Here is a 16,271-nt window from a genome sequence, read left to right as displayed (position 1 = left end):
TGGCGGTTCTATCAAGCCGATCATCTTGTGCTTCCTTGGCGGTTAGTCCAACGGAGAGCGTCCTCGCTCTGATACCACTTGTTGGGGATCGGTGGCCGGCTTGAAGGGGGGTTGGATAGACGGCGCCCCCAAATCGATCGCTTTCTACGTATTTGTTAGTTGCGCAGCGGAATACAAATAATACAAACACAAATACGAAAGCTAAATACAAATACAAAGAACAAGAAAGAGCAAGCAAACCAACACACGTCGATTTACGTGGTTCGGAGATAAAGCTCCTACTCCACGGCTGTCCGTAAGGTGGACGATCCCTATCCGTCGGTGGATTACTCCCCGGAAGACCTCCAGCTACCTCAAATCTCCTTGTAGGTGGAGAAACCTCACCACAAACTCACCAAGACCTCTTGGAAACAAGGGAAACTCTTGAGCACTTGTAGACTGCTATATAGACCTTAACCAAGTCTAATTTCGTCAGAGATAACCAAACTTTCAAGCCTTGGTTATATAGGCCGCGGGTTGAAAACCCCGCCTACCAGTCGACTGCCAAAACATGCAGTCGACTGCCCTCTGTGGAAATTCAACCGTTACATCCCAACGGCTTGATTCCACACTAACCGAGCGAACAGAGACATTCTGTTCGCTGCCAGTCGACTGCCCCAGTCGACTGCTACAGTACTGCTACAGTAACGCTACAGTACTGCTACAGTAAAACCCTAAAACTAGGATTTTACTCCGAGTGCAATCTCTCATGCACTCGTACCCTCACCCTTATGACTCATTTGACGCTTCATTTGCAGCTTTGACCTCTTGCCTTCAAGCTTACTTCCTTTGGCTCTCGTCCCTCGGATGCATTCAAGCCCGGGGCTCGTCCCCAATGTCATCCTTTGCGTATGCCTCGAAGTCGCTTCCCTCAACCCTTGTCCTTGCTGCCTTGTCCACGGTCCCTCAGATGCTCCATCCTTCACCGGACCCGAAGCCATCAACCTGAGTCACATATGTATCATGCAAACCTGCACAACTCAAATACACATATCAAATACAAGGGTGAATCTAACTTAAACCCTTTGCCCAAACACCAAAACACATGGTCCCGCGGACCATCGGGATTGCTCCAACAAAAATCACCCCGGCCGACAGCGCAGATAGAGATGGAGTTCGATTAGAAGAGGGGGGGTCAGTAAGATAGCCTCCCCCTCGAGAAGCTCGGAGGAAGAAGTCTCACCGAGCTCGGACGGGGGTCAAAGAGTTGTTGCAAGAGGGGAGGCCTACAAAGCCGAAGTTGCCAAGCGAGAGGACGACTCCGTTCGGTGTCGCTTAGCGCTGGATCAACGTCTCGCCAGAGGTAGCCGACTTGGACGGGACCGCAATCGACACCATGGATGGGCGCTCGGGCGGCAAGTCGCCAGTGTGAGTGGCTGTCTCACAAGCTATCGCCCGACTTCCCCCTACTTCGCCGGTTGGCTCTTCAGAGTGCTCGACAGGCAACAGGCCGCGACTCTCCAACTCGACCACCCCCTTGGTGTTGATGTTCGCATCGGAGAGCTTTCACTTGCCTCTCAGCAATGCTTGGTTCATGATTTGATTTGCAAGAAAGAGAGAGAAACAATTAGATTCAAAGATGATAAGAATAAAAATGGCGTACCTAGAGGGATGGGCTACCATGTGTGGATCGGGCTTAGCCCGAACACATACAAAACTCCCTCTAGAAGCAGCTTGTCTATATGAGACTTCTGATCGGCTAGACTTGTGGCTGCTTGGAGGTAAGCTGATTGGCCTCAATACCTCCTAAGTGGAGGAGGTTTGGACAACTTTATCTACTAGCCGGTAGGAAAGGCGGGCCGACCGAGCAAACGAACGAAGAAGTAATGACCTTCCAGTGCTTATTCGAGAAGGGCATTTTGTCAAAATATACAGCATCCACTCGGGCTTGGAAAAGGAAGGTGTCCGTCTCAGAAAGCTTTAGGTAATAGAAATAGTAGAAAATGGTAGGCACAAGGGGAATCACGTATAGACGAAATAAAATAACCACCCCGCACAATAGTCTAAAGGAATTGGATACTAACTAATGCAAGGGAATGTGGAAATTTTGACAAATTTCATAGAAGAAGGGGTGAATGGGAAAGCAGATACCGATGTAAAATTGATTCGTGAAGAAAGAGAGAAAGTCGTCTGGAGGCATATGAGGACGGACATAAGCAGAAGGAAAGGTGATGGAGGTAATCGTCGGGAAAATGGTAGGTTAGTTTCATTTAGTTGACCTCATCGCTGTTAAAATTGAACTCAGTGGTGGTGTACTATAGCCCAGGGACAGCCTAGGTAGGTTGTGCCATAAGATAAAAGAGGGAAATCAAGAAATCAAAGGGGGGGGGGGGGGGGGGGGAGCTTACTACTGAAAGATTGTCAGTGATGAAGTAGGTGCAAAGAACAGAGGAAGCAGATGATAGGCGATGAAGAGAGGAAGTTACGGTCTTAAAACCCTGTTTGCAGCAGTCCTAGGCCGTCCGATCCAGGGTTTTGGAAAATGAGATTTGATCTGCGTTGTTGAACTCAAAGAGGCATTGTCGCATCAAAGCCAAATAGTCGCCTGCCACATTATATATGCGGCGGTGAGGAGAAAGTGACACGTGACATTCGGTTACAAGCTGCATTAATGAGAAAAGAGAAGACATGATTAAAGGCCATGGTTAAGCGTGCTTTGTATTAATGGTTAAGGGTTTGAACAGTTTTCGAGAAATTATGGTGACGTCAGCGGTAATTAAAAGGCACTACATGGAGTGAGTAATCGGAGCAGAGATCAAAAGGAAGTTAAAAAATGTCTAAGTGTTGGCCATGATAGAGTCGAGCAGCGACTATAAACTCTTGTGCCAATGAACATTATAGTCGAGCGGCGGCTCTAAATCCCAACACGGCCGATCAATGGCAGGTTAACTTCTCAACAAAATAGTTCAGTGACATAGCCGAGCGACGACTTTAAACTCAGGGACGCCAAAGCGAGTAGAAAGAACAGCAATGACAATAGCCGAGCGGTGGCTCTAAACCGCAGGGCGCCCAGTTGGGAAGAAAGAGTTCCAGAACACACTAACTGTCTAGTCAGTCGGACTTGCAATCTCTTTCAACTAGACTTGAAGGGAAGACTTGTGATATGATGAAGAGGGGCTCCACCAAAGATAGGTCAAAGCAAGGAAAATCAGTTGATGTGGAGGTCAAAGCAAGGAAGACCGGCTGACTCGAAGGTCAAAATCAAGGAAGGCATCAAAGTTTGCCGAACGGGCAGGTTATGGTCAGACGGACGACATGTTCGAACAGACGAGCAAGGCCAAGCGAATAGCATAAGACTAAGAGACGAGCGGGCGACATGTTCGTTCGGGTAAAAAGCAGCCCTCCATAGAGAAGTCGAGTGAAGGGAGATTGTTCTGTCCAACACGAGCGAGCGGGAGCATCCCGTGCCGAGCTGACATCGATTGACCTACAGCGTGACCCGCACCCGTATCTCCTCGTACCCTTTTGGAAGTTTGTGTCACTAACAACAAAGCATGTTCCTCAGACAAATCATACTTTAGAAGTTTCCGGTCTATCACATCAAGGATTTGCATGCTCGTTTAAGAAAAGGTGTCTAAGACACTTTTTGACTTATCTTTTCCTAGGATGCTTTGGAAAATGTGCACACACTTGGAGATGCATGCATAGACACTATAGTGGCACTATAAAAGGGGCTTCCCATCTATAGGCGGAGGTATGTACAACTTTGTTATTCTACACGCTCTTGGTTATAGCATTTTTACTATTCTCCACATCACCGGAAACTGACTTGAGGGTTGGAGGACCAACGCTGGGAATCCCTTCCCGGCCCGACACTAACGCTTTTGTATTGCAGGACCGCGTCGAGTCTTCGCCTCGTCAACTTCCAAGCCTTATCTCAGTTTATCATCTTTTCCATTTTCAGACAGGATAAGATGCCTTCGTGCTTCTGTTCACCTTTGATCTCTAGTTAAGGTTCTGAGTTGTATGTTCATGAAAAATTTAGTATTAGTTGAGGTATTCATTCTTATGCCTTGGTTACTAAATCTATCATCAACTTTTTGAGATATTAACAAATCTACCACCAAATTTGCATTTTTTTTTTATAACAATAAATAGTTTTAGCTTTATACAAATTAGAACATTCTGTAGGAAGACATTGAATGATACTTTATTTATGTGAATTACATCAAGTCATATATTGATTCAACAAATTAAACACATTGAATGATACTTGCCAAGTCATGGTGGTGCTCGAGCAAAAGAGTATGTAAAACAAAATCTTTTCACCAATTTGATTCAACACCCGAAGTTTTTCTATAGGTTTGTCATTTTTTTTCAACAATGTTAAAATCACAATCATTTTATATACTATATTATATTATCTGCTATTGGGATTGACTTTGTTATTTTGTAGCCGATACATACACATACAGACTCAGAATTTCTCAAATTATCCGAGAATAATCAGAGTCATGATGCTTTGCTCAACTGCCTCAACAACTATCCTTGTTGGTGACCGCTTGGTGGTTGCTAATGTTGGGGACTCTATGGCTGTTATATGTAGGGGAAAGAAAGGTTAAAGTCCATATTTATAAGATCGTTCTGACTTCTTTTGAGATTATAAATTGAATTCCTCAATCGGAGACTTCAAACTATTATCTAATAAGGAACACGAACTGGAAATGCTCTGCAATATTGTGTTATTGCATGTTGGATTAATTGAAATTTGTTCATGAGGTTCTTTTTTTCTTTAACATGAACACATGGTACTGCTTTTAAGTCTGTTGAATCACAATGGATAATAAACATTTTCTTAAAACACCATACATAAAAGAAAACCTTCCATGTTTATGTTCAGATATTAGTGATAGCCATGATTCAAGAAAGTTTTGCCTGTTAACACAACCTCATAGTTTTGTCAATGAATGCTGTTATTTGTTATCTATTCTTCTCAACGATCATTTATCTAGAGAAGCTCTATTTGAGAAAGAAATTCTTCCTTCAAACGGTGGTTTTAGGTAAGCAGTAATGAGTCAATATGAAGAAGTGACAGAATTTGTTATTGCTTGAAAGCATCAAATAGGTAAAATGATGTTACCAAAGATTACAAAGCCAGCTTCTTTGTTCATAGCTTTTTTCAGATATTGATATTGTACTTTATGGCTGCTATCGCCATCTCAGGAGACCACAAGCCTGGCCAAACAGATGACAGACGACGAATTGAAGAAGCTGGTGGCTTCGTGATGTGGGCTGGTACCAAGAATGCAATTATATCTACATCACACATTGATCTTTCAAGCTATCAAGTGGTCAACTGCAGCCAGGGACAGACTCTTGAAGCAGGTTGTTGTTGCCGATCCAGAAATACAGGTTTGGTATTCAAATAGCATATTCTGATCACCAGATTTCTACTCTTAAACCTGTTCAACCATCTAGGTGGAGACAGTCGATGGCTCTTTCGAATTTCTTATACTTGCAAGTGATGGACTTTGGGATGTCACAAATGAGGTACTCTCCAAGGTCATATCGTTCCGCCAAAGCAAAAGCCTATCGTCTTTTGTAACACAACTCTTCTTTGGAAATAACTTAGGATGCTGTTGCCATGGTCCAATCCATAGAGCCAGAACAAGCAGTAAAAAATAATAATAATAATAATTTTAATTTTAATTAATTTCATCAACTATCCATGGATGATCGATCCGGTCCTACGAAATTTTTTTATCAACCATCAAGATAAATCAAGAAAATACGCATAGCGGACAGTCCAAGAGCCCAACATCCTTTGATTACGACTCTCATTAGAAAGAAAAATTTCTACAAATACACTATAACTAAGGATCAAACCATAAATACCTAAATAACAATCTAAATATCTTATCACAGCATCATAAACCCGGGGACAAACTGATGCAGGAGGCTTATCAAAGGAGTTACAGGCAGACGTTGGTAACTCTGCAAGAGAGTTACTGGCAGATGTCTAACTCCGCAACTACTAACCGTCACTGAGAAACTCTTTTGCTGCTGCTATGGATAGCTGCAAGGGTTTGATGTCCACAAACTTGAGTATAAATCATTTTTTTTATAATTGAATAATAAATTTACTTATTATATATTATTTAAACTTCAGTATAAATCAATTTTGTATATATATTAAATTTATTTATTATATATTAAACTTGTAATGTATCGCTATTAATCCTAATCAAAACTATATTCATAGTCGATCAGAGGAAATAGCATTCAAAAGCTTCAATAGTGACCTTGTGAGAACTCTTTAGGGTTTTAAGTTCTATCAACTTTGAAAGCTCTCATTTTTCTCTTTTTGGGCAGCTTTTGGAACATAACTTTTCGTGTATAGTAGTATACTGCGAGGCATCACGGCTACCTTGTACTTGTCGTTTGAGTCTCGTTTAGGAGATTGTTAAAGGAAGATACCATCATGGTTAAGTCTGGATCATTCTTGTGCTTGTCCCAGGTTTTTTGAAACTGCAATCCTTTGCACCTAACAAGGCACACAGAAATCAGATGGCCAATAATAAATGGAATGTAACACAAGACGGCTAAACACAGCAGTTTCTTACTGTTGTAGCAACACCAACAGTCGAAGAATTTGGTGGCGAATAACTTCTCGGTTCTTTCTTACAGCCGTCTCCTTGTATAAAAGAGTCAATTCATCCACCAACCTGAGGAGACAAACAGTAGCAACTGTCATAAGTTCACTAGGAAGGAATAGGGAACTGGTTTGGAAGAAGAGGAAAGAACAACCCGCAGTTAAATAGCAAAGTCTGTGTTAAAAAAAAAATACATCAAGCAAAGTCAGCGGGTATTTCTGGTAAACATGAAGGGAACTTATAAAAATAAACGGGCAAAAATTAAAAGAGGATCTTTTTTTTTTCTTCAAATCATCAAAAAGGTATCCCATTTTATTTTTTTATCAAAAGTATGTCCACATGATCCGTTCTCATTATTATCCTACTTATATCTCCCGCCTAAATCCTGAACTCATCGGTCTCTTGTAGCAACTCAGAAATCGTAGTTGCTATAAAATTATAGCAACTGTGAAATCTTAGCTGTTACAATATTTTTAAAAAAAAAACTAAAATTGTTCGAAACCTTCTAAAAGGATTCAAACGCCGTTTTTTTGAGTCTAAAATAAATTGTTATGGTTTCATCCCATAACCAGTTGTAGATGTCTGAATAAGCTTCAATTTGATATATTATACGTCCCGTGATTAAATTCAAATCAAAAGTTATAATTTCTCAAAATTTAGGATGACATTCACGTTATAGCAACTATGAATCGTAGCTGCTACAACTGTCTAGCAACTCAGTTATAACATCTATGAAATTGTAGCTACTACATAGTTGATGAATATATTAAACTATTGAAAGGTCATAACTTTTGATTCGGATTGAAACACGCAACACATAATATATCAAATCAAAACTCATTTAGAGATCTACAACTGGGCCACTATATAGTTTCGTAGCTGGCACGTCGTGTCCAACCAATTCAGGATTTAAGTGGAAGATGAACAGTACTGGAAGACAATTGTGTTAGGGAGTGAGACGCCTTTTTGATAAAAAATCAACATAGGATGTCCCCTTGATGATATGGTAAAATGGGACGCTCTTTTCTTTTTGCACAAAATAAGTTAAAGTTTGAATAAAGCAAGGATAAAGACTAAAAGGACGACAATTTGATCCGGGACCGACATTGCTGCTCTGACCAGCTCCATAACAAAGACGAGGTAAGGCAGAGATGCGTAAGTCGGATCGGGTGGATAGGCAAAAAGGATATTATGCAGTGCTAGTGATAAAACTCTATATATATATATATATATAGAGAGAGAGAGAGAGAGAGAGAGAGAGGGAGAAGCTGAGTATGGGAGAACCGGTGACAATGGCAAGAATGTTGACGAAGAGAGGTCAGGGAGGCTGGAAACCGAAGATACGCCGCAAGCTTTTGGCCCTTGAACGGAACAAGGGGAGCCGGTGTCCATGAACCTACACACACCACAAACAGTTCACACGGGGGCGTTAGAGGGAGAACCAGGGAAGAGGTCCCTGGCGTAGACACTCCGATGCTCAAGTCAAAAAGAGACCAAACAAAAAGTGTACGAAAATGTAGAACTATATGAGATGCGTGTGTGCGCGTGTACTGGCCAACGAAGAGAACCTCTCTTTTTATACCACCCCTCATAACCTCCGCAATAATGAAGCGATCAGAGAAAGTCTGGTATCAGATCATGTCGAGTGATGGAGGATGTACGATCGACTTCCATTGAGTAAGAGAAGGTTTTGCAGTACGCATGTGGCAAAGTATCGAAATATTTTTTGACACATAACCATTATTTTCTAACAAGTAGTTATGATTCCCTGACAATGTTGTCTCCTGACGAGAGTCCAGCCAATGTTGAGGCCGATCGGGAGTAGGTTGAGAGTCATGTCCATCAGATATGAGAACTGGGGAGCTGAACCCTGAGTGTCCGACTGACGCTAGGACCGACCGAAAATAGACTGGGAGTCATGCCCATGAGAAGTAAGAACTGGGGAGCTACGCCCTAAGTGTCCCACTGATGCTAGGACGGACCAGGAGTAGACTGGGAGTCATACCCATAAGAAGTGTACTGGGGATCTGACCGATGCTGGAGCTGACCAAGAATACACCGGGGGTGGTGACCCTAAGAATTAAGCAACCGTGTTTTGTGATTCCAACCGTCATTGTGATTCCGACCGTCATTGAAACTAGCCGGGAATAAACTGAGGGGTTGTGCCCATGAGATGCGAAATTGAGTCCTAGGAATCCGGCCGGTATTGTAGCCAACCGAGAATAGACTAAGGGTATGGCTGACTATTGGGCCAACCAAAAGTATACTAGGATCCATGCCTAGGAGAAGTGAAGGGTGAAGCCCTGGGAGCCCAGCTGGCTATTGGGTCGACTAGGAATGCTCTGTTGGGGCATGTACTTCTCGACTTTGAGAAGTCATCTAATCTTGACTCTTAACCGTCACATCACCTTGACCATCGACCTCATGTCCTTGAGGCCACCCACTATGCGGCGTGTGTGTATGTGTATAAAATAAATGCATGATTTCTTTCTCTAACCTTTCAAAGTGTGGTGATTTCCGTATCCACGTTAACTTAATAATAGTATGGAGCCGTCCCAGAACCTGCAAAGGCATAAATGGATAAAATTAAAATAGCTAGCTGCCCTTAGTAAAAGATAACATGCTGCGTAATCAATATTTCATTTCCTGACACAAGCATTATATTGAAACAAATATCATGACAGATTAAAAAAAAAACAATCCTATCCCAATTCCCAAGATGAATTTATATTTAGTTTCACAAGCATTTATGATGATCTAAGTAGTGTTTTTACAAATATTCATTGATGAAAAGAGCATATAATCATCGGCCAGATTCTAGCGTAGCTGATATGTATCAGATAAATATAATTTATATGTAAAATGTTGAATAAAGCAAAACCTATCATTGAATTACCGAAAACTAAGTACAAGCAATATCCACTAAACTAGTATTGCAGTAAATTGAATAGATGCAGTTAAAATCATACCAGGAGAATGGTGTCCTCATCATCAGCATGCATCCACTGGAAGAAGAGAGGAAAAATCCTGCTGAAGTGTGCCAGTATGAAAAGACCCATTACACTAAAAACTGGCTCAATTTGAGTAAGCCATGAAACACGACGTTCCTTATTAAAAGGTTGGCGCTCCAAATGGCTTAGCATTTCATTCAGCATCCTCTCAAACCTGACAATAAAATAGAAGGGAAATTTGCAATTTTATAGCATAGATTATGAAGTTCAACAGATGCTGCATCACAAGACGCCAAGATTTTTCAAAGCTTATATATAATTGAGATAGATACATGATAAATGAATAAATGTGTAACGACCCAGCCCATTTGACGACTCTCGGGTCGTCGACCGTCGGCCGTGTCGTTACTCACTAGGACTTTCCAGCCCTGGCTAGTGGATTTTTGTCTCCCCAGGATTCGAACTCTAGACCTCCAGGCTTAAGTACTAGAGTTTATGAATCCTAGGATTTCAAAGCTTAAGTACTAGCGGCGCTCACTTGGCTACTAGGATTCATAAACTCTAGTACTTAAGCCTGGAGGTCTAGAGTTCAAATCCTGGGGAGGCAAAAATCCACTAGCCAGGACTGGAAAGTCCTAGTGAGTAACGGCACGGCCGAGGGTCGTCGGTCGACGACAGTTGGGCCGCCTAAGGGGCCGGGTCATTACAATAAAAAGGTGCCTTTTTATTGTAACGACCCGGCCCCTCGTCCCCTTGGGCGGCCCAACTGGCGGCCCATTTGGCGACTCCTTGGCGGTCCCTTGGGCGGCCCAATTGGCGACCCCTTATATCGTCGACCGACGACCCTCGGCCGTGCCGTTACTCACTAGATCTTCCCACCCCTGGCCAGTGGATTTTTGTCTTCCCCAGGATTCGAACTCTAGACCTCCAGACTAAGTACTCGAGTTTATGAATTCTGGTAGCCAAGTGAACTCAAGTACTTAGCCTGGAGGTCTAGAGTTCGAATCCTAGGGAAGGCAAAAATCCACTGGCCAGGGGTGGGAAGACCTAGTGAGTAACGGCGCGGCCGAGGGTCGTCGGTCGACGACATAAGGGGTCGCCAGTTGGGCCGCCCAAGGGACCGCCAAATGGGCCGCCCAAGGGGCCAGGTCGTTACAATAAAAAGGCGCCTTTTTATTGTAACGACCCAGCCCTTTGGCCGCCTGGGCGGCCCTTATGTTGTCGGCCCATTTGGCGACCTCTCATGTCGTCGGCCGACGACCCTTTGGCCGTGCCGTTACTTACTAGGACTTTCCACCCCTGGCAGTGATTTTTGTCTTCCCCAGGATTCGAACTCTAGACCTCCAGGCTAAGTAGTAGAGTTTATGAATCCTAGTAGCCAAGTGAGCGGCCTACCAGGATTCATAAACTCTAGTACTTAAGCCTGGAGGTCTAGAGTTCGAATCCTGGGGGAGGCAAAAATCCACTGGCCAAGGGTGGAAAGTCCTAGTGAGTAACGGCACGGCCGACGGTTGACGGTCGACAACCTGAGGGTCGCCAAATGGGCCGGGTCGTTACAAAATGTGTTGAAAATATTCTACTACAAGATAGTGTCCAGTTTTGCTGTTTTTGATACATGATTCAATGATCCTTTTTTCCTCGCTCCTGAAGTAAACAACTTATATTCAACTTACAGTTTATTATTAGTATAATTATGTAAACTCTCAAACTTCAGTTAAGAGCAGCATCATTCTTAGATTGCATTTTCCAACTCAATGGACCAAAATATAGCATATACAAGACCTGATTAACTTGAAGCATCATGCTGTGCTGTTAGTAAATTTTTATAGGGTGGCATAAGGATTTTTTTATTTATTTACTATTTCATTGTCAGTGGCAGGTTCCTAGACGTGCTAACGAAGAGAATCCTATCTGTTTATTAAGCCCATAATTAAGCCAATCCAATATGTAATTATGCAAGATGATTTTGTAGACTTGGATGAGACTAGATACCACCATTCATAAGTAGTGGAAAGAAGACTGTAAGAATGCAACATTACAAATCAGACAATCCTTCTTATCCAAGTAAAAGAATTTAAATTTTATTCTTTTATTTGAGACTTTTATAAGGATCCATTATACATATGTCAAGCTTCAAGAAAATCATAAGCAACTCAGAGAAACATTCGGAGACAAACTTATGGTCATGGAACTCTTAATACCATGCTAATGTTCACAATATTAAAGATTGAAAGAAACTCTTTTTGCTATAATTTAAGAGGAAACATGGACAAAAGAATTTCTTACTTTAGTAAATGCAATATTTTCTAGTATCACTCAGGGGTCGGATGTATGGAGACTAATTCTTCTTGAGTCCACAATGACTAGCTATACAGACACATAATGTTGAATTTTGCTCATGTTTGGCACCTTAATCTTTCAAGTAATAAAATGCAATTTACACATAATGAATGTTGAAGCACTAAGATAATATCACGAAAACTGTAGGTGTGGAATAGATGTAAGAACTAGCACAACTATACAACATACCAAGGGCTGCGAGGATTTGCTTTCTGTGTAGATGTCAACAAAAGCACAGATATTTCAATAACACGATGCCATAGTTCATCAGCTGCAGGAATGTTGCTGCAGCATACGTCGAGTATTGCTTCCTCATACCAACTTAATTCAGCTGCATTGACATTCTTCACTATGTGTATAAAGCTGGCAATACCTTGTTCCTGTGTTTTTATTTAAGAAAATTGTTGTTTTTTTACTTCATTGTAAATCCGGATATTATGCTCTGAATGAGACTACCATAAGAATTCTTATCAATATCAAGTTTGCCATATGGCAACATAAATAAGCATATAAACACTAAGTGAATACTTGTGGTGGATATGAGATTCCCAAGTTAACAACAATCAATGAATTCAAGTGAGTGCATTAAGCTATCAGTAATCACATGTAAGTTGCAATAAGAAAAAACAAAAGACCTACAAAACATGCTAGCCAACAAAAATGTTAAACCCTAAAAAGTTAGCCCTTTTTTTAAAAAAAAATTCTGTTCAACTATCAAAAGTCTAACACTCCCCTTGAGTACACTAGGTGTCCCATTTTATATTACCAGAAAAACATGAAAAATATGCTACTCCAACATCAGAAAGCACCTTCCTATGAATTGTAGCTAAAGATTCAATAACAGACACCGGAAAGGAGGATATACTATTATATACTTATGCAAATTAATTCTTGAAAATTCAAACAATCAAGAAAAATAAGCAATTGTTTAACCTTCACTGCCGCTGACCAGTGATCCAAAGATGTCAGAGCACACGGAGTTACCAACCACAACAACTTGCCCAAATCAGGGTAGGCAACCTGAAACAATCATCAAGATACTAGTAAAAGAGGAGTCTGCATTCCCGCAATACAAGATGAAGGTAGACAAAACGTAATATAAGGAAAGAAACCTGCGAAACGAGCCATCTGAACTGGTGGGCCGCGACAATAGCATAATCCACCGGTGTCTTGGCGGAGCTAGCGAAGATATCCTCCGACTTCGTATCCACACTGCTCTCTTTTATCACCCCCTTCACCACTGACAACACGTCTGGCATGAGCTCGACAAGCATCTCCCTCTCTGACTCAAATGAAGCAGCTCTCGATAACTCCCGCAAAGACAATTTCGCCGCTAAGATGAGATCTTTGGTAACCCAGAAAAGTGTCGGGGAGTCATCGCCCTCCGCCGCAGCTAGGGCTGCACAGCAGAGAACGAAATCCATTACCTCCTTCGGGAATCCCTCCGCCGGAGGCTCGCCCTCGCAAGGGAGGAGGGACTCGAGGATCAATTTTATGGAGACGTCGGATCCCACCGGAGGGGCGTATAGGGTTCGCGATAGGCTTTCTCGAATCGGCTTGGATAACCTGCACGAGATTGCGAATGAGGGGATGGAGTGAGGAGGCTTGGCAAAGCGAGGAGCGGGGAGGTAGAAGGAGCATACCGGAGAAGAAGGGAGCGGGAGATATAGTAGCATTTGGGCTCTCCGGCAGCGGGCGGCGCCATGAACGACGGGGCTCTTCGCCGCCTTTCTTAGGACACTAGAAGCGGCGCATTGACATTAGTGTCCATGGACAAGGATTAGACATAAGACAATAGAAGAGGAATTTTTTATTTACCCCCTAATTGTTTCTTTCGTTTCCAACATGCCCGTTGAAAATTATCATATTTTCCTTTATTAATTCACTATGAAAAATACATATCCGCTACATTAATGATCCTTAGTACCGACTCCAATTAATTCACTGTCAATCTTTCAAAGGGCATGGACGTTAATATATAAGACATGGGATTATGGTGTAACGGTAAAATGTTCAATTGTTTTTCGGATATTTATGATTTAATTTTTAACTATGACATTTATATGGAACTAGACCGATCACACGGTACGTAATTAGTTTATATAAAGGTATTCTTATCAATAGGTCTGAACTAATTATCAGTGATATGAAATATCCATCTCTCCTCACATACATTATTATTATCGGCCAAAACCCTTGATAGTTTATCTCTCTTTTAAAATGGAGACTATCAAGATGGGATAAATATAACCTCAGGAAAAAAAACATAAAAAAATTATAGAATGCGCATATCCCATGCTCAATTATCTTTATTCTAATTGACACTAATTGTAATATTATTTATGTGTTTTAATACTCACACATTAATACTAATACTAATGTGGGTGCTCTAAGTTATTGTACCATTTATAACCTTGATTTTCATTCTATAAAAATACAAATCATTTGACAAGTTGTAGAATTATTTCATTAATGCAATATAAAACTTTTACATGCCCTGATTATTTCTCAATTTTTTCTATCTTCCAGGTACTAAGTTTTTCATTATTATCATTATACATTTTGCATTGAAACTTTCAGTATTTATAAATCATTGGACAATAATTTTAAATAAAGATATCATTAATTTAGGGACAGACAGGTTAAAATGAAAAGTAATTTGTATTATCTATTTTTGAACATCAATAATTAAGCGCCTGTGGCCTAATGGATAAGGCGTTTGACTTCTAATCAAACGATTGTGGGTTCGAATCCCACCAGGCGTGGTACTTTTTTGCGCATTATTTTATTATTTGGATCAATATGTTTGTAGTAATTGTTTCAGGTAATACATAAATCCCTGAATTGAATAACTAAGCTATATGTGTTAATCTCATAATTTCATCCAGTGCTATTTTAAGATATCCATTAGTTAGTGAATTAAATTGTTAAGTATCATCAAACCTCTCTTATCTTAGTCAAACCACAATTAAGAAATTTATTTGTGTAAATGGCCAAACATATTGATTTCATAATATACAAATTGATCTCAAATCCATTCTTATCATTTTGTCATGGTAGCATGGGACTTGATGCACCAATTACAAGAATTTAAAATTTTGAAAAATAGTTTGACATATTTAAAATTTAAAAGAGTTTCTGTTGTTATGTACACATGTTAAGCTGATAATATGCATATGATGACAAGCCAACCAATGCCCTCTTTTATTAAGTTCATTGCGAGAATGAAGATTCTCAATTAAATACATAAAACTGTCACCAGAATACAAGCAACATCATCCGTCACACACAACATTCTTTATTTTTCATATATACATATATTTATTTTTTCTTTTTCTTCGAAGTGGCATCGCCAGTTGCTTCATTTCCGATTATGAAGCTTGGTCGAAATGGAAGCTTCTCTATCGTCATCTCAGTTATTCTTTCTTCTGTAAGTTTCACTTTACCTGATTCTCCATCGACTTGGATAAAAGTTTCATTCCCCATGAAACAAGCATTGCTTCGGAATTCCACTTTAATTGCAGCAGCCTGCGAGTAGAAGTTGTTTTGGATTTAGATGATCAAAGAAAATTGAAGCAACTCAGTGGCTACAGAATGTAGATTTTACCGAACAAGGACTCATCGTTATCTAGCCAAATAAGCAGCGGTTGACACTGACGGAAACTAAAGGAGTTAATCAACAACTAAGCACAAGCTCCCTTTCACGGGATTCTCTAATTCGTGAAGGGGTGACAGTGATATTGAAAAGGGGCATCCGGTATTTATTTAGGAGCTCGCTTAACTTGCATACTGAGCACTATAAATCCTACTTCGACTCATATTTATGTTTTTCCTGTAGACAACCTTTTCACATTAATTTTATGAATCTCAAGCTTGTATATAGAAAATACAAATAAAATTTTAATAGAAGTGATTCTAGGTTTGGCGCATAAGTATGGAAAAGGTCAGTTCTCTCTCATTGTGGTTGTGGGTAGCTCTTAAGAAAAAGGATGCACTTGATAATAAAGAATGAGTACAGATGGTATAGAAGACCGAATGCACAATTTGGCTTTACAGATCTCCATGCTGAGGTAGTGTTAAATGGCCTACCGAACTAGAAGATAAAGACTAACAACAAACAGATCAAAATTCAAACATGAATGTTTTAAGCCCAAAACATGCATAAACGATAGACCTGCTTAAACAATTTCCAGATAGTTTAAACTTTAAAGATCTAGGATAACTTTATTACCTGAGCAATGTGCTTGGCATATGTAAGTTGTTTCATGACACAGTAAGCATGCCATCCTTGCTTCAAGCCAAATATTTCCAGCAGCCCATCATCAGGATGTGCTTCATAATATTTTTT

At 40.7% G+C, this 16,271-nt stretch overlaps 1 protein-coding gene, 1 non-coding gene and 1 pseudogene across 2 annotated transcripts; 2 read left to right on the top strand and 1 right to left on the bottom strand.

Annotated features, from left to right (window-relative positions):
• Positions 1-1,865: 1,865 nt before the first annotated feature.
• LOC122043178 lies at positions 1,866-6,027 on the top strand (annotated as a pseudogene).
• Positions 6,028-6,234: 207 nt separating this feature from the next.
• Positions 6,235-13,698, bottom strand: LOC121983707 (uncharacterized protein At2g39910-like). Its single transcript, XM_042536358.1, has 8 exons — positions 13,567-13,698; positions 13,036-13,489; positions 12,857-12,943; positions 12,113-12,303; positions 9,602-9,797; positions 9,130-9,194; positions 6,603-6,704; positions 6,235-6,523 (listed from the first exon to the last, which is right to left on the bottom strand). The coding sequence occupies exons 1-8, from the start codon at positions 13,626-13,628 to the stop codon at positions 6,403-6,405; spliced, it is 1,278 nt and encodes a 425-aa protein (XP_042392292.1). The 5' UTR covers positions 13,629-13,698; the 3' UTR covers positions 6,235-6,402.
• A 917-nt stretch (positions 13,699-14,615) lies between these two features.
• Positions 14,616-14,688, top strand: TRNAR-UCU. Its single transcript has one exon. It is a non-coding gene; the product is annotated as a tRNA-Arg (tRNA).
• Positions 14,689-16,271: the final 1,583 nt, after the last annotated feature.

The sequence above is a fragment of the Zingiber officinale genome, chromosome 1B, assembly GCF_018446385.1.
Source record: "Zingiber officinale cultivar Zhangliang chromosome 1B, Zo_v1.1, whole genome shotgun sequence".
NCBI classification, from domain to species: Eukaryota; Viridiplantae; Streptophyta; class Magnoliopsida; order Zingiberales; family Zingiberaceae; genus Zingiber; species Zingiber officinale.
This window is presented reverse-complemented; position numbering and strand designations above follow the sequence as displayed.